This window comes from Grampus griseus (assembly GCF_964374135.1).
Source record: "Grampus griseus genome assembly, chromosome: 10".
NCBI classification, from domain to species: domain Eukaryota; kingdom Metazoa; phylum Chordata; class Mammalia; order Artiodactyla; family Delphinidae; genus Grampus; species Grampus griseus.
Genome location: NC_139004.1, coordinates 24448399 through 24466279, shown reverse-complemented (window position 1 = coordinate 24466279; position 17881 = coordinate 24448399). Strand labels below are relative to the sequence as shown.

Below are 17881 nucleotides of genomic sequence, written 5' to 3'. Positions count from 1 at the left end.
ACCACCCCACGGCCAGGCGCCCAGGCGCGGCACTGTAATTCACAGGCAGAGCCAGAACTTGAACTTAGACCTTTAACTCCAAAGCCAAGGCTCTTTTCACAATTCCATGATATTGCAAAGACAGATCTATGATAATTAGACCTTATCTGCTGAAAAAGAAAATATTTCACTCAGTAAGTAGGGTCAGAGGAGGGACAGGCCAGATACAGGGCTCTCGAGCGAATCTTCCTGCTTACTGCCTGGGGATGCTTGGCGTGGAGGGATGGCAAGAGCAAAGGGCTTGGCTTGTCCTCTGGGAGGTGATCCGTCCTGGAAGCCTCGGCTTTGTAGGGGTATGTGAGATGCTGAGGGGGCTGGCTGGCTTGCTGCTGTCTCAAAGAAATGCGCGTGTGTGGCTTGGTTGGGGGCTGGGCAGGAGGGACCGGCTTTATGTGAGGCGGTGGGGCTGCCTTTTCCAGACCGTCCTTCTGTGGTCTTCCTGAATCCTGAAGGCTCTGTGTGGTGCTGCCCAGGGGGTGCCCAACCTGGAAGTAAGGATATCGAAGCGCCTGGAACGACACATAAGGCTGTTTTAGGAGAAGAATCTGGCCAGGAAGGTTGACACCATTCAGGGTTGCTGGCTAGATGTCACGAAACCGGTTTACTACAGTTGCTTAGCCCAAACCAACTATAAAACAGCAACCTGAATCTGTAACACCCTTTGTGAATTTCCTTATCTAAAATAGTGTAAAATGTACGGACTGGTTGCCACACTCAAATTACTTGGGTAAAGCACCCAGGTTCACTGCTATGCCCTTTGCTACTTCTGCCAGTATCCTGGCTTTGTAACTTATCTGCTGTGTGTCTTAAATATAATATTTCACCGTTCTAAGCCCATTTCTTCAGTCCATAGAAAGAAAAAAAATAAAATGGAGAGAGCCAAGTATAATGATCCAGGAGGACTCTGAAAAATCAAATATAAAATAAGCAAGTACAGATAAACAACAAGGATTTACTGTATAGCACAGGGAACTATCTCCAATATCTTGTAATAATCTGTAATGGAAAAGAAATGTATATAAAACTATCACTTTGCTGTACACCTGAAATTAACACAATATTGTAAATCAACTATACTTCAACTAAAAAAATAATAAAATAAGCAGGTGCATCTGCTTTAACACCAGAAACGCCAAGAGTGTAATGCATGCTACAGTTAAACCTTGCCCATCAAGATAATCATGCTCTCTGGATCGCCGAGGGATAAATCTTAAAGTGCTGGGTTTGCAATTCTTTCTGAAATATTCCCTAGTCTTTTTGAGTGGAAGTCATTGAATACAACATAACCTTTCTCGATCAATCTGGGACATAGCTATAAACACCTGTAATGATAGTAAGTGTAGATACAGAGGCAAGTAACATGGATACTCCCGTAGCGGTCCTGGACCCTGATATCTAACTCGGAAAGTCTTCTCTGTAGTCCCAGGTATTTTTGCAAGTCTCAACTGACTTGGGGGTATTTTTAGCTTTTCTGATACTATTCTTAAAAGTACACATTCCTCTCTTGGTTCCTGGGTTCCTTACAGAATCTTTTTCTTTTCATCTCTAAAAAACTTTACATTGTAAAAAACTGGGTTCATCAGAAAGCTTCCTTCCTGCCCTGAAACCATTTGTTTCTCCAACCTTCTTGAGCCACCCAGGGTCTTGGCTGTTTCTTCTTTGAGCCACTGGACAGCTGCTTTTCTCCCATTCCTTAATCCCCCCAGCCATCAGCTCTCAGCTCTCACAAATTCTAACGTCATGTCGGCCCTATCTTCAAGTGCCCCTGTCACTGTCGCTCAGCCAAATCACTGACTCTGATTAGAACTGGTCACCTTTTTGATTCTCTGAGCAGTGGGATTATCAATGAGACAAGCTGAGAAGGGGCCAGGTACGACTACCACAAAAAGCAGCTGGCAGGAGGCCTGGCGGTGTTTGAAGCCCATGGGTCTCTTTTGGGTGTACTTTATAATCTAAGTCAAAGTGGCCTTGGGGGAGGGCGGATTGGGAAAACAGGAGGTATGGAATTGGGAAAACAGAAGATGTGTCATCCACGTGACAGAACTGCCATTGATAGATAGTACACTATCTGTACTAGTTACTGGTAGAGTTATTAAGGCAAATCACTTAAGCTTTCTTTTCTTTTTTTTTTTTTTTTTTGCAAATCGCTTATACTTCCTGAGATTCAGTTTTCTCATTTATAGAATGAAAACAGTAACACCTATCTCATGGAGACTTCACAGCGTTAAAATCACATAAAAACATACTAAAGCATGTGCAAACTATAAAGTGCTATAAAATGCTAATTACATTTATTATCCTAGCTCTCTCTCTCTCTCTGTCATCTGTAAAATGAGTGATTTGGATCTTACAAGATATTTTCACTTTGAAACTGCCTTTCAACAACCAGTACTGCCTTATAAACAAACTGCTACATCATCTTAACTCATAGAGAATATATTTGAAAACATCTGCCAAAGACAGGTGGATATATGTTTATTTTCATTTTCACGTATACGGTGATATATGACGTGAATTGTACGGCAATCTTCAAAGCAATATATTGTTTACACCTTAACTACTTTAGACACAGACGTTTCAAACTATTTTAAGTTCTTATACCTTATATAGTTCACCATTAGTGGTATTCAATACTAGTTTTCACACATAATGCCTAATAAAATACTTCCCATGAGATTTATAGGAATTATTCACAGTTAGACATGAACTTCGAGAGAAACGCATCCGAAGAAAATGGAAGGAAACCTGACTAGCTGTTGGCCGTTTCTTGGGATCCCACTGCAGCATGTCTCTCAGGAGATGAACTGCTTCGCTGCTGGCATTTGGAATCAGGGTCTTCAAGTTATTGGGCACACAGTGGGGCCAGCGGAAGTTCATAGCACTCGACAGTTGGTAGCCTTCAGGCCAGTCAGTCTGAAAGAAGGAAAAGGTAGAAAATCTCGCTCAGCCAATTGCTGTGATCGGACTTTATAATCTGGCATGTATGACGTGTCACTGCCACGTCCATACTAACTATGGTGGCGGTGGCACTGTGGGTACTGAAATGCAGGAGGATGCTGACAGAGAGACACAAAGAACAGGAAGACTGGGGAACAGTGGGAAAGACACTGGATTTGCCATCAATTTTTTTTTTTTTGGCTGAATCACGTGGCTTGCAGGATCTTAGTTCCCTGACCAGGGATTGAACTTGGGCCACGGCAGTGAAAGCGCCAAGTCCTAACTACTGGACTGCCAGGGAAATCCCCATTCCAACTTATTTTATAACTTTAACACAAGACAGTTCACCTCTTGAGATTTGGGGGTTGAACCAAATTAGTATTTTCCCAATTGCGTTCCATGAGACATAGGTTTTAGAAACTGCTAATGAGATTTTTTTGGGGGAAAAAATAAAACAAAACACCTTGTTCTTGGTCAAATAAACTTGTGAAAGCCTCCATATTACTATATCCCCATCTTGGTGAGTCAAAGTACAAACGCTTAGAAACCCAGCAGTCAGGATAGCTATTAGTCTCAAGTCCTCCACTTTTTCATGCATCAGACCTACGGGGCACTCAGCGCTGGAGCGAACGACGGAAGGTGCTGAGCAATCAGTCTTTAAGATCCCTGTTAGCTCCAACAAACTCCTGTTTTATATGACACATTCTGATGTAATTGCTTTTTATTTTTTTAAAGTGAAGTGGCAGAATATATAGCTTGTATCATTCATTCACTTAGAGTAGTTACCGAGGGCCTCCTATATACTTAATGTTGTTGGGTATCCAAAAAATAATCCAATATAAATCCTGTCCTTAAAGATATTATGGTCCGAAAGAGAAAATAAGACATTTATTTTAAAAGCACAGTAACACAAAATAAAAAGTAACAAAGGTCACAAGAGAAGTAGAGATACAGTCATCCAGAGGAGGGACAGATTCCAGCAGGAGAGTTTGGAAATCTTGAAGAGGTGGCACTAATGATTCCGTCAGATAATTTTTCTTTTTTTGCGGTACGCGGGCCTCTCACTGTTGTGGCCTCTCCCGTTGCGGAGCACAGGCTCCGGATGCACAGGCTCAGCAGCCATGGCTCACGGGCCCAGCCGCTCCGCAGCACTTGGGATCTTCCCGGACCGGGGCACGAACCCGTGTCCCCTGCATCGGCAGGCAGACTCTCAACCACTGTGCCACCAGGGAAGCCCCCTTCAGATAATTAAAAAAAATTTTTTGAGGGTCTGGTTTGTACCAGCAATGGTGCTAGAATGTGTAAAATAAATGCAAAAAGAAACACGAGACAAATCTGTTCCCTGAGTGAGCTTATGGTCCAGGAAACAGATTATGTACACATGATATATTAATAACACAGAACACAGCTGAACATGAAGAGATTAGAGGAATAGGGAGGAGAAAGATTACGAGGGTCTTGGAAGAAGAGTGGGATTGGGGCACATGAGACATGCACTTGGCAGAAGTGGGAGATTCTAGAGCACAGAGCCAGGAGGGGTGCAAGTGGCGGATAAGGGATTAGAGTTAGGGGGCTGGGCAGTAGATATTTTTAGGAGGGGAGGACAGTACCAGAGCTGTTCTTTAGGGCAATAAGTCTGGCCACAGACTGGAAGCAACGCTGGAGGGAAAAGACTTGAAGGCAGAAAGACTGGGGAGGTGCCCCCCTCCCCAGACACAGGCAGGGTTTCAGTCTGAGATACCGGCTGGAGATAGCAGGATCTATGGGCCAACTGCTTGGATAAAGGGAAAGGGGAGCAAGGGAGAGAGGAAGAAGGTAAAACTGAAACTCAGCCTCAAGGCTAGGCTCTGGGATGTGATGGGACCACAGGCAGAAGTGGGGAATGAGCGAAGGAGGCTGGTTGGGGGCGAAACAAAAAGCAGTCTGGGGCTCCCCTTGTGGCGCAGTGGTTGAGAGTCCGCCTGCCGATGCAGGGGACGCGGGTTCGTGCCCCGGTCCGGGAGGATCCCGCATGCCACGGAGCGGCTGGGCCCGTGAGCCATGGCCGCTGAGCCTGCGCGTCCGGAGCCTATGCTCCGCAACGGGAGAGGCCACAACAGTGAGAGGCCCGTGTAAGCAGTCTGGGTCAGACGTGCTGAGTTGGAGGTAAGGGTGAGGGTGTCGGGGAAACATCCCAGAGAAAGATGTAAATTTGTGACCAGAGTTATAAAGGAAAGGGGGAGGGCTACAGATCACATTAGGAGACGTCTGCACGGATAAGAGTTGTAGCCACGAGAATGCAGAAGCTCTGCAAGGGAGCGGAGAGGACGCGGGCAGAAAAGCAGAGGAAGCCAGGATGTCTTCCACTACAGGGTAGGAGAAGGGCGTGGAGGACCACCCAGGGCGAGGAAGATCCAGAACGAGCCGCTGCTGCCCAGGGCGGGGGGGTGGGGGGCAGGGAACACAGGAAGCTGCAGCTTTGTCCCACAGGCCTTTGTCCCACCTCATTACCTTTTTGGGTGTCCCCAGCACTTGGCAGATTTTGAAGATTGTGTCGATCTCACTGGCCCCGGGGAAGAGTGGCCGGAGGGTGTACACCTCTGCCATGATGCAGCCCACGGCCCAGATGTCGATGGGGGAGCTGTAGTTTGTGGACCGCAGGAGCACCTCCGGGGCCCGGTACCTGCAAGACCAAGGAGAAGCTAGTTCCACACCCGCCGGTCAGAAGCAAACTAAATACACACTCAGCTCCTCAGAGCGTTTCTGTATTTCTGTTTTCTGTCTAGTTCAGGGCGGTGCACGGACTCATCAAGCAACAGCTGTAGCTGCAGTGTAAAGCTGGACTCCTCTGCTTCACAGGCTTTTCTATGGAGCATTTCTTGACAGGCCTCTGCTCTATAGCATTTTCGAGAAATACAGACAGTGAGAGAGAAGAGGAAAAGAGCGAGTGAGAGAGGACGGAAAAGGAGCGAGAGAGAATATAGAGCTAGTGGTCTGTAGGCTCTTCTTGGTCATGGCCAACTGCTTAAATCAAATTCTTAGGGCCTGAAAGTTTTAATAACACCAACTGGCTGATTTTCAGACAGGTCTTTGGAGAATCTTTCACACAACTCTTTTAGGAAAAGGTCTTCTGGAAGCTCTATATACAGAATATTATTTAGATTATGGAAAAGCACAAGGGACTTCCTTTTTAAAAAAGTTTTTTATTGAAGTATATTCGATTTACAGTGTGTGTTAGTGTCTGTTGTACAACAAAGTGATTCAGATACATATATTCTTTTTCAGATTCTTTTCCATTATAGTTTATTACAAGATATTGAATATAGTTCCCTGTTGGACTTCCTTCTAAAATTGTTTACAACACAAGCTTTTTTAAAAAAAAATAAATTTATTTATTTTTATTTTATTTATTTTTGGTTGCGTTGGGTCTTTGTTACCACGCATGGGTTTTCTCTAGTTGCGGTGAGCAGGGGCTACTCTTTGTTGTGGTGTGTGGGCGTCTCACTGCGGTGGCTTCTCTTGTTGCGGAGCACGGGCTCTAGGCGTGCGGGCTTCAGTAGTTGTGGCTCAGGGCTCTAGAGCACAGGCTCAGTAGTTGTGGCGCACGGGCTTAGTTGCTCCACAGCATGTGGGATCTTCCCGGGTCAGGGCTCAAACCCGTGTCCCCTGCACTGGCAGGCAGATTTTTAACCACTGTGCCACCAGGGAAGCCCCTATAATAGCAGCTTTTAGGCTGTACAATGCCAACATTCCTACACATATGTGTTTCAAATGGTGTTCTTAGTGGAAAATTAGTATTTGTGACAATAATATTATCCTCAGTATAATCACATGGTCTTTAAATGGTCTTTAAAAATAAGAAATGCAGGGCTTCCTTGGTGGCGCAGTGGTTGAGAGTCCGCCTGCCGATTCAGGGAACGCGGGTTCGTGCCCCGGTCCGGGAAGATCCCACATGCCGCGGAGCGGCTGGGCCCGTGAGCCATGGCCACCGAGCCTGCGCGGACGGAGCCTGTGCTCCGCAACGGGAGAGGCCACAGCAGTGAGAGGCCCGCGTACCGCAAAAAAAAATAAGAAATGCAAACATTAATATTATCCTCAGTATAATGGTATATTTTTAAAGAAGTGCAATTAAATCCTTTGAGGAAGATGGTACTCACCATCTGGTAGATACATAGTCTGTGTATGGAGGTCTTGATCGGATTTCTCGGGCCAATCCAAAGTCTGCAATTTTCACGAGTTCGGGTCCCATACAGAGGAGGTTCTCCGGCTTTAAGTCCCGATGGAAGAAGCCTGCGGAGGTGGTGGAGAAGGAATTCAGAGGCAAGATCGTGCCTGCATTACTCTTTGCAGCTGTATTGCTCTTTTCATGACAGTGATAGTCTGGTAGGACACTGAAGGCTCTGTACATTCATCCCAATGGTAATGCAGAGCCCTTTGGACCATTCATCTCCCCTTGACAAATACAAAAATGTCGAATCATTCAAAAGTTGATCTTCATAATTTTTTTCCAAGAGCGCAAACTTCTTTTAAAATATCAAAACTCCATTATGGGCTGAGATAACTTGGCAAAAAGAAATTGTCACTCAAAGAAAAATATATCATGCCTACCCTGCCCCAGTCAGCCAGAAAGAATTTGAGGTTAAAACCATTTCAAAAGACAAGTCTTATGGCTACTGAGAGTTTACATCACAGCAAAAACACAATCACATTTTTTGTTTAAGAAACAAGGGATTTATGAATAGGACCTACTCGTATATGAGATTCTGGTGTGTGTTGCAACAAATGTTTAAATGTCAAATACTGATTACTTTGCCCAGTAAAGAAGCACAGGGGTACATCTGTAATTCGCATTGTGAAAGGCAGAGATAACTCATGGGATGGGAAGCCTGTCTCAGCTACCGCAGGGCTGTGGGGGTACATGTAGGAGAGACTCAAACACCCGCTGATCAGTATCACATGCCTCTGAAGACCCCAAACCTTCCTCTTGCAGAGAGTAGCACTGACAGACATCATTCTACCTGAGTCTAAGTCTCAATGGATCATCAAAACCGGAAATACAGCTGTGCCAGTGCTACTGACGGGGTTACTGGTTACCTGCCACCATCACCAATGTTGTGAAGCTGGATTCCACGAGCGCATTTACGGGAGGAAGGAAGAGCTGTCACTGAAGACGCCGGCTATTCCTCACCCACCTCTGTGCCGATGTGCTCAAGTCTGCATCTCTAACGTGCCTGCTCAATCCTCTCCAGACCTGTGTCTCTGATGGGACAGCAGCTGATGTCACTGTCACCCTTGCACTGACCTGTCCCAAACCACTCTTCTCCTCTCCCAAATTCTCTCTCCTTCTTGAACGTTTGATATGACATCCAGGTAGCTTGTAGTTATGCTGGATCCATCTGTCCCCAGACAGTAATGGAGCTGTGTCACATTTTCCATCAAAATACCTCCTATCTGTCCTTTCTGCCCTTTCTCTGACTTAAAAATGCAAGCAGTTATGAGAATGGGATCTTTTGCCAGTGCATCCAGCAAGGCTCCCGTGGCCCCTAAAACATATGACCTGCGAGACCGATGGTCTCTCTTCCTAAACACTCAGAGCATCAAAAGCATGGAAAAAAGAGATGGCAGACAACATTTTCTTACCGAACAGATGGGAAAAGTGAGCCATGGGGGTAGCGGGGGATGAATTAGTCACGATCCTACCAAGAAGTGTGTCAGAGCTCTTGCCCTATCCGGCTCTGTTCTGTCCCTGTCGATCCAGACAGCCAAATCTTGATTTGTGGCACTGGGCCTCTCAAGTCCACATTCACCCTGTCTCTCCTCTTAGACTCCCTTTTTCTCCTCTAGTTGGGCTACACTGTTGTTTCCAAACGTAAGTGGCATTTCTCTGATAATGAAATGTCCTCCACCCCCAGGCCCCACTGCAACTCCCCCTGCCACCATCTATATAACACCCACTCAACAAACCTGCATCTTCTCCCTGTTCAGTTCATCCTATCACATCAACTATACTCAGATACAAGCATCATTCTTGGACTCCAGACCTCGGACCTTGCTTCCACCCAGGTCACGCTCCAGTACACACTGACCACCTCCTCCCATCGGTCAAGCTTTATCCTTTCCCTGCTAACTCATCTTTAATCCTACTTCCACAGAGAACATGGGCACTAATGAAATGAGGAGAGAGAAGATTCTGGTTCCCCATTTATCCCTCTAAGCAGCTTTCCTTTCTATGGCTCATACTTCAGGCCCAATATAAACTATCAGAGGGAAAATGGCTAGGAAAAAAAGTTGAACTGCAAACAGACTCTTTAAAAGTGACTGATGAAAACTGTATTTGTCAGTTGACATATGTCACCTGTTATACTGTATTCGAGGATAAGCCTTTATAACTAGGAAGCATTTGTGAATATGTCTGTAGAATATCTGGCCCTCTGTTCTTTTCATTACTGAATAATAGCAATAATTATTATCAGCCTTATACCCATGAGTTCTATTCCTTGGTAATTTAAGGTATAAGACCCTCTTGTCATGTACCTTTACTTTTCATCTCTATTTTAACGAAGCATCACGATTTTATCACTATGAGAGGAAACGCTGCACAGTGGTTAAGTGTGTAGACCGATCGGGTTGCCTGATTTCAAATCTGGCTGGAAAATCACTTAACCTCTCTGTGCTTCACTTTCCTCCTCTGTAAAATGGGGAAATAACAGCATCTACCTCATGGGGTTGTTTTGCAGGATTCAGCGTGTTAATATTTGTAGAGCTTTCAGTGCAGCGCTTGGCACATCTGCACCTTGCAAGAGCTTGTCACTGTTAGTAGTACGAATCCTCTCATTTTATCTTCCCCACAACCTGGCAAGGGGGACAGGCAGACACGGCTCCATTTGTTGCAGATAAGAATTAAGGCTCACGAGGCCGGTGACTGCCCACCCCCCCCCCCGCCTGTGAGGAGGTGGCACTAAGTTCTGATCTGACTCCTGGCTGGGCACGTGTTCTACTGATGTGTGCACTCAGGCTTGTAACAATGAGCCCACATCACCCTCTGAGCTTCTGATTCACAGTGGAAACCCTTATTGCTGGGTTATTCAGAGATCAGGCAACAGCAAAGTGCTGTTAACACAGAATCTTCCTGCTCGAAACTTTGGCTTTCAGAACACAGGAACAGACCTCCAATTTAATTTCAGGGTACCCCATGCCAGTCGAATAACAGAGGGATTTTCTCTTTCATCCTGGCAGAAAATGCGTTGTGCTTCATTTTTTTATTAACAACCCTTGGGCAAGGAAAACATCAAGCCACAAAGAAGGCTTTCTCCCCTCCACATTCTGTTCATGAGGAATCTGATAGGAATATAGGGAAATAACCAGAGAATACTTAAACATTATGAATTTCTGTAGCACAACTTCCTGCTAGGGAAGTTGTAATTTCACAGGTATTACTGAATTTAAACCCACAGTGCTTTTATCAATAAGGCCAGGAGGACAGCAACACATAGAAAGGCCAAGGGCTGACTCAAGGTCACGCACAGCAAGACAGTGGTGAAACATGGTAGCAGAGAACCACCTCTTGGGGCCAAACGTTGTCCTTTAAGCCACCTAAGGCATTCTGGATTTCCTGCATGGATATCTGTAAGGGCAGGGCAAGGATGAAACACGGTTTGCATTAATTATTTAATTCCTGCAAAGTATATCTGCTTTGGCATTGCTCGATCAGCTCCAAGTGGAGCTGAGTTTTCATTCCCTGTGGGGGGGAAGTAGTCACTGACATGAACCATGGCCATGGCAACCACCTGCAGCTCTGTTCTCTGCTCCCAAAGGAGTCCACTCCCAGGGACAGAATGCACCTTCTCACAGTGAGAACCAGACAACAGGGAAGAGCCTGACACTCACAAGACAAATCTGCAAAGTGCTTTTGATTATTTCTTTTCCGTGACTGGAGGAAAAGAACAACATTAAGCTCCAAAGTTAAGTCAACACCGTATGAGAACCATTCAAAGTTTTCAAAAATCATTTATCAATGAAAATGAGATAGAACCTGCAAAATGAATATCCATCCCACCTCCAACTACTATCACCACTTTCTTCACTTCTTGTTCTCTGTTCTCTGTGAGAAGAGACAGGTTTTTCTAGAGAAGTGTAGCAAACGGGCACAGATACGGGAGCTAATCTCTGCTCTACTGCTTTAATGCAGTGGGGTCTTTGGCAGGTCTTTAAACCTCCCTGAACCTCAGTTTCCTCTTCTTTGAAAGGAATAGATACCATCTGTCCTCTCTACCTGAGAAACTGGCAAGGAAACAAATAAGGTAACGGATGAAATAATATTAAGCTCAGACTGGGACTGGCACTTAGCTGGGGGAGACTGTCCACAAGAATCTTAGGGAGAAGCATGGTGCTGGGGTTAGAAAAGCGAAGGAGGTCTGACCGTCCTAAACTGAGCTTTCCCTTCCACCATTTCTGAACACAATCGGAGTATGTAAGGTGTGCAAGGAAGACTGACAGTGCAGAGTTTCAAAGAGGTGTTTTGACACAATAATTTAGGGATGTTAAATTACTGGATACGAATATGTACTCTGTGTGTGTGTGCATACATGTGCATTTGTGGGTATTGGGGGGAGAGTGTATGTGTAGGTGCACATGTGCATGTGTACACGCAGATGTGTGCGTGTGTATGCCCAAGTATGGGTGCGTGTGTGTGCGTGTGCATCTGCGTTGATTTGATGGGATTTGGTAGAGACCTGGATAAAAGGATACAAGTTCTTTCTGGCAACAACTATCTGAGTCTCACAAAAAGCAACAAAAAGGAAAGGAAGAGAAAGCCAACACGTATCAACTTTCTTATAGATCCACCATGCCGTTCCCAGTACTGAGCAAAGAGCCCCAGTAACTGAGACACTATGACGGGTCCCTATGTGAAAACTTCTGGTTGGCCTTTCTCTTTGGAGAATCCCTTTGATTTCTCACCATTTCTTTTTCCTGGGCTCTCAAATCTAGTAAGTGCCTCTTCTCCTCCTACTTGTCCCTAATGACACCATACCAGAAGTTTTCAGCATTTTGCAGACTCATACCATCCCTTGGGAAATTCTTGTGGCAAAAGTGCTCCTTCTACCCGTGTCAGTGGAATCAGAGATACCTTTTACTGAAAACTTTTTACTAGAATTGGTTCACGAGCTTGCATATCACTCTCGAATTATTCAGCACATGCCCGCAGCTTCCAAGAACTTGTACAGACAGCCTCTGTTTGGCCTCTACATGTGATGGTTGCTTAGGGGTCACAGAGCAGGCTGGGAAGGGTCCCAGACGTACCATGCAGCACAGTGTCTTTTCCCCTCACTGCCAATTTGCGTCAAATCTGAACTGACTGTATCATCAAAGGGCTTCCGCCCAGTTTCCTTATTGGGTAATGAAACTCATTTGTTGGTGCAATATTTGCAATGGCAATGATACCCTTAGACTGGGAGGAAACAGATTTCTGTCTGTGCAAGATCAGCTTGCCATCTGTCTGTATGTCAAAGCAACCTCAAATGGCCTTCTGAGGGACTCCTGGCTCCCCTGGTGGACACGTCCATCCCGAGGCTCTGCGTTCATGAGAACATATCGACCCAACCCAAGTTGGGTCTGTGGCCAGTTAGTAACCCAAACTAGTAATGCCTCAGGACTTGCTGGAAATATAACCTCAAATGCATTGCTACTCAATACTGTTCAAAAGTTCAGCTAAGAACAATAGTGATGGAGGATTTCCTGAAGGGTATGTGACCATCCATACCTCTGGATGCCTTAAATCTCTCCCTGGACTCACCAGACCATCCCCAGAGTGGATCATACTGGGCCCCAGTAGGACCATTTTCTCTGATCAGGTGATGTAATTGGCCTATATTGAGGAAGATGACCTGAAACTGTCCCATGTAACTTGTCACTGTGTTTACCATAAAGTCATGTTACATAAGGATCCATGACAGAAACCTCTCTGGTATCAGTACCAAGAAAAGTTCTGCTTCTCTTGGGCAACTGAACTGTTTTTACCTTGGAGGAACCATGTAGGTTGTAATTGGTCGTGTTTCACGTTCTGCATTGTCTTGACAGCAAACTCAGGCTCACATCTGTAGCCTGCTTCTTCTACTTAAGTAAAACTTGCTGACATGTATTTTGTCGATTGACCTCACCCCGGCTATGTCCGTGCCTTGTTTTGCCTTTTTCTTTGCTTATTTTAAGTGTATTTTATTTTCCTGGATTGCATAGATCTTGTTAGACCACTTTGTACCCTTCTGAACAAGCTGAAATTGAAATACATTAAAAAAATGAAAAGCCACAGCAAAGCAGTGTTAGTTAGTAGGTGAAACATCACATGTGGAGCTTCTATGAATTCTAATCGTAGGTTCCTGATTAATACACCAGCTAATGGTCAGGAATAACTCTTAGATCTGTAACTAACAAGCTTCATGTTAAAGCCTAACGAATAAGAACACACAGACATGATAAATAATGAGGGAAATTCAGAAATCAAGCTACAGAAGATAACATATTCCAAAATCCATTGTCAGCCTCTCAACTCTTCAATTTTTTCTGAGAGTCGATTACAAAAGACACTGATGCTTCCTACATCTTCTACCTGATGACAGCATTTCACTGCTATTCCAAAGCACAAAACTCCAAATCACCTACCGTGTTTGTGAATAAATGCGAGTCCTTGCAATATCTGATACATGATATTTCTTATTGCAGATTCAGGAAACAACTTATTTCTGTATAGGGCAGAGGAAAAAAAGTTATAAGTCTAGATTTATGAAATTTGTTAATGAAAACAAAGCCCCTGTTTTCATGTTCTTTTGGTTATACAGTAAGAATTTAAGAAAACACTTGCTGACATGCTAATCTGACTAGATCCTCTGATAATAAAGATCAAAGAAAAACAACTGCTTATCCATGTAAGAGAGCCTACCTTATAAGCACCGAATCAGTTATGTTACAAAAAAGCAACGATCAAACATTTAATAACAAACAAAAAAATTCCCTCCAAGGTATCATATAAAAGTCTCCTCTCTCCATAATAAAAGCTTAAAAATTTTTGATGGGGAAAATCTGAGGTCTTTCAGATGAAGGGCTTATGAGATGCAGTGGATAGAGACATTTTCCCTGGTTGGGCAAACCACACAGCTTCTCTGCTGTTATTGACAATGGAAACGATATTTGTTCACTGAAATCACTCAGAAGGATGCTCAGAATGGCATTCAACTGCCACCAGGAAAATGTGCCCAAGAGGTTCTACATGGTTTACTTGTCAAGTCCAAAATGACCATCAGAGGTTAAGTTTTTTTAATTAGTTTCTTTGTCTTCCCAGCCTGTGAGCCCTGTGCACTGTAGTAAGAAAGGCACTGAAAGGAACCTGGAAGTTCCGATGGATGGCTCAGAATGAATGAAGCTGCTACACCCCTCACTTGTGGTCACTCTGCCCATACAGTCCTGTTGGGAAGGAGAGCTGCACAGTATCTGTTAAATCTCTGAGCCTGTTAGGGTGAATAACCCATTAAGACATTCAAGACGGCTGCACTGAAAGCAGCTTCTCTGCCGTTATCACAGGGCCTCCAAAGCAGGAATGCAGATGGGGCCCCTCATCTCATGGGCAGCTTTGAACAGCCAAGGCCAAGCAGCATGACCACAATAAACAAAAGCAGAAAGAAAACACATCCACTTTGCAACATTTATTTCTAAGATCATGATGACCACACTGTACCTTTCTTTAATGAGTTGGTAAAGATTTTCCTTCATGTACTCAAAGATAAAATAAAGATGATCATTTTCCCTGATAACTTCTTTTAATTTTACTACATTGGCATGGTTGAGCTTCTTTAAAGACTGAAAGGCGAAGAAGAAAAACAAAAAATTAGAGCAAGTCTGTTGTTGAAAAAAGTTAATTCCACATATACTTAGGGAGAAACACCTAATTCCAGAACCACAGAGTGCCACAATTCATTTGTTATTGACAATGTGTTAATAAATGGTATTTCTCTGAAGTTGGTATTAACTTTATGTAGAAAAACTATTTCAATTAACTGACTAGGAGGTGAGAACTTGACCATCACTGGAACGCCTGGCTGCCCCCAGGACCAGGCAGTGGGCCAGGGCTATTTTAGGTGCACTCCCTCCAGGTGATGGAATTCACGCCATGAAAGTGGCCAGAGGGGAATCCACTGAGGCTTTGATTGATCTGATACTGAAGAGGCAGCTGCTGGGAGCTGAGATCACCAGGCAGCAGTCTGCAGACACTCTGAACAGGAAATTGCTCAGACAGAGGCTGGCAGCCTGATTCTCCCAACCTTCTTCTGACACGTGTGTGTCCATGGGACGCATAGCGCTCCTTACAAGGTGAGTGTTAAAGGAGGAGAAGGAGGGGAGAAGGAGGAGAAATCTCATTGGAAAGATCCTGAGGTGAGATGGGAGAGACACCTCTGTTTCCAAGAACAGCAAAGGTAAAAAAGTCAAGCGGGGGATGAGGAACAGAGGGTGGCTCAGAAAATGGTAAGTGACCCTCTGATTATTCCCCATGCGCATGTACGGTTTTCCTCCTCCTGGAACATACACGTGAGTGCAGCCATGCGCAAGCTATTTTCTGTTTGCATCACTAGCTCTGTCCACGGTGAACAAATACACTTTCATGTTGGTGAGCAGTAATCCAGTTCATGTGTGACAGCCGGACACCTAACTGTGGGTTTGCTCACCAGGTGATCAGAATTTGATAGACCGTCTCCTTCAAGAATGCCTCAAGGGGTCACCGTGGCAGGGGGTTGAGCCCTTTCATTCAAAAAGCCTCTTCCTCATAGAGACGTGAGTCCGATAATAATAAATTGTAAAGCCCTCTTTATCTTTGAATTTCCTTCAAAGGAACATTCCTTCTATAAAACAAACAGAATGTCTGAAGATGAAAGTGTTAACATGAGTGTCCAAATCTGGAAGGACACTCAGTAACGACGCACCCAAGGGATCAGAGCTGGGGAATGTGCAATATGACCGAGTTGCTTCAAGCAGCTGGGAAGAGACAGGAAATATGGCCAGTGAATGAGAACAAAATAAGACGCTTCTGGAACCTCTTCCCTGAAAGACAAGCTTCTGCCAAGCGCCTCTCTGGCAGGAAATACTCAGCTGTTTTGGCCAAATGGCCAAATCCTTCCAGAATGACCCAACAGGCTGATTACTTTTTCTAGCTGGGTTGGATTTCTGGTTCTCCATGAGTAGCAAGCATTGCCTAACTTGTAAGCATTCACCAGACTCTCATGGACTGCAGGCGTCTTTCCTGCTTGTTTGCTTAAAATGCACCACCAGCAGTGGCTGAGGTGTCCAGTGGATGAGCAGCAGAATGAACAGGGCAGATTCATTCAGAGGAAAATGAAGTCGTTTTCAAAGCTTTGCAAGAAGAGAATTCTAGGCAAGGAGGAGGATACCGTCTGCCGCAAGTGTGTTTTGAGCATGAATTACCGGCCCAGGTCTAACAGTGGCTCCAGCTCTCGTTTCTCAGTGAGGCTCAGGGGCAAGTTAAAGTCTATATCAGTTTAATAGAAAAAGAATTAATTTAAAACATGAATTAATTTTGCGGAGGACTTCATGTGATTCATTTTCAAGAGGTATATTTCCAGAAAGAAGGCATCTTGGGTTGGCTTGGGAAAGGCTTCCAAAAAGATGTAGAGGCAGGACAGTCGTATCAGGCAGAGAGGGAGCATGTCAGGGGGATGCTTCAAGGAGGAGGAATCTGCAAGCTCTGAGTGGTCGGTGAGCGTCTCATACACGAGACTTGAAGGAAGAATCAGGCTTGGACAAACTCGGTGGGAGGGCAAGGGCACGTCAGGAGGGAGCCCCTCAGAGATTGGGTGTGGGAGCAAGTGGCCACCCAGTGTCGGAGGGATGAGAACTGCCCGGATGCCAGGTGCATGCCCACTGAAGTCTTCTGACAGAGCCTGAGCTTGAGACCAAGCTTCGCTGCCTAGAGCTGTGTTTCCCTCCAGCAAATTACGGAATCTCTGGGCCTCAGCTGTGCCCATCGGGAAATTCAAGATACTAAGACTTTCCTCATCAGGTGGTTGTGGGGATGAAATAAGACAGAGCACGTAAGGTGCTGCCTGGCCCATAACAGCTGCTCAGTAAATGGTAGATGGTGTGTGAGTGAACAGCTGAGTGCTAGGGAGATGAGAGGTGTGGAGAGTGGGGAGCACAGGCCACTGCAATGAGCTATGGTTTCTGAGTGCAGGGGTAGATGATCATTAACACAGAGGGAGAAAATATAAGCACTGAGGGAGGTGGACATTCTAGAAAATTCAGACGCTGGTATCCACTAAGCAGTTGGATATATGGGACTGAAGCAGGGGTCAGCAAACTTTTCTGTCAAGGGACAGAGAGTAAATATTTTGGGCTCTCTAGGTCATATGGTCCCTGCTGTAACTACTTAGTTTTGTCAGTGTAGTGTGAAATCAGCCACAGATAATATATAAACAAATGGACATGGCTGCATGCCAACATTTTTTTTTACAAAAACAGGCAGTGGGCTATTTACTGACCCCTGGTCTAAATGCATAAGAAAGATAAAAGATGTGATGGGGCTGCTGAAGCAAGGGGAAATGAACAAAATCACCCAGAAGGAGAAGCCAGAGCAAAGGAGAAAATTGCTGAGAAGAGAATGTGAGGAATTATCCATACGTAAAGGGTGAAACCATAGAACCACTGGTGAAAGGCAAGAAGAGGTAGAAGACGTGGGTCAAAGCAGAGTCCCAGAGACCTGGGAAAGGAGAGGAGGAAGTGGTCCACAGACAAGAAAATGTCTGACAAAATGATCCTGGACTTTTTTTTTTTAATCTTTTGGCCACGCCGCACAGCATGTGGGATCTTATTTCTCCGACTAGGGATTGAACCTGAGCCCCCTGTGTTGGCAGCGCAGAGTCTTAACCAC

At 44.9% G+C, this 17881-nt stretch overlaps 1 protein-coding gene across 1 annotated transcript in view; it reads right to left on the bottom strand.

The window, feature by feature from the left end:
• Window positions 1-17881, bottom strand: part of CILK1 (ciliogenesis associated kinase 1) — a 34520-nt gene that overhangs the window by 11683 nt on the left and 4956 nt on the right. Inside the window, exons 3-8 of the mRNA XM_082663567.1 lie at window positions 14681-14802; window positions 13612-13691; window positions 7113-7245; window positions 5467-5638; window positions 2785-2952; window positions 237-548 (exon numbers count right to left, since the gene is read on the bottom strand). Coding sequence (XP_082519693.1) covers window positions 237-548; window positions 2785-2952; window positions 5467-5638; window positions 7113-7245; window positions 13612-13691; window positions 14681-14802 — 987 coding nt within the window. The remainder of the gene's footprint in view (window positions 1-236; window positions 549-2784; window positions 2953-5466; window positions 5639-7112; window positions 7246-13611; window positions 13692-14680; window positions 14803-17881) is intronic.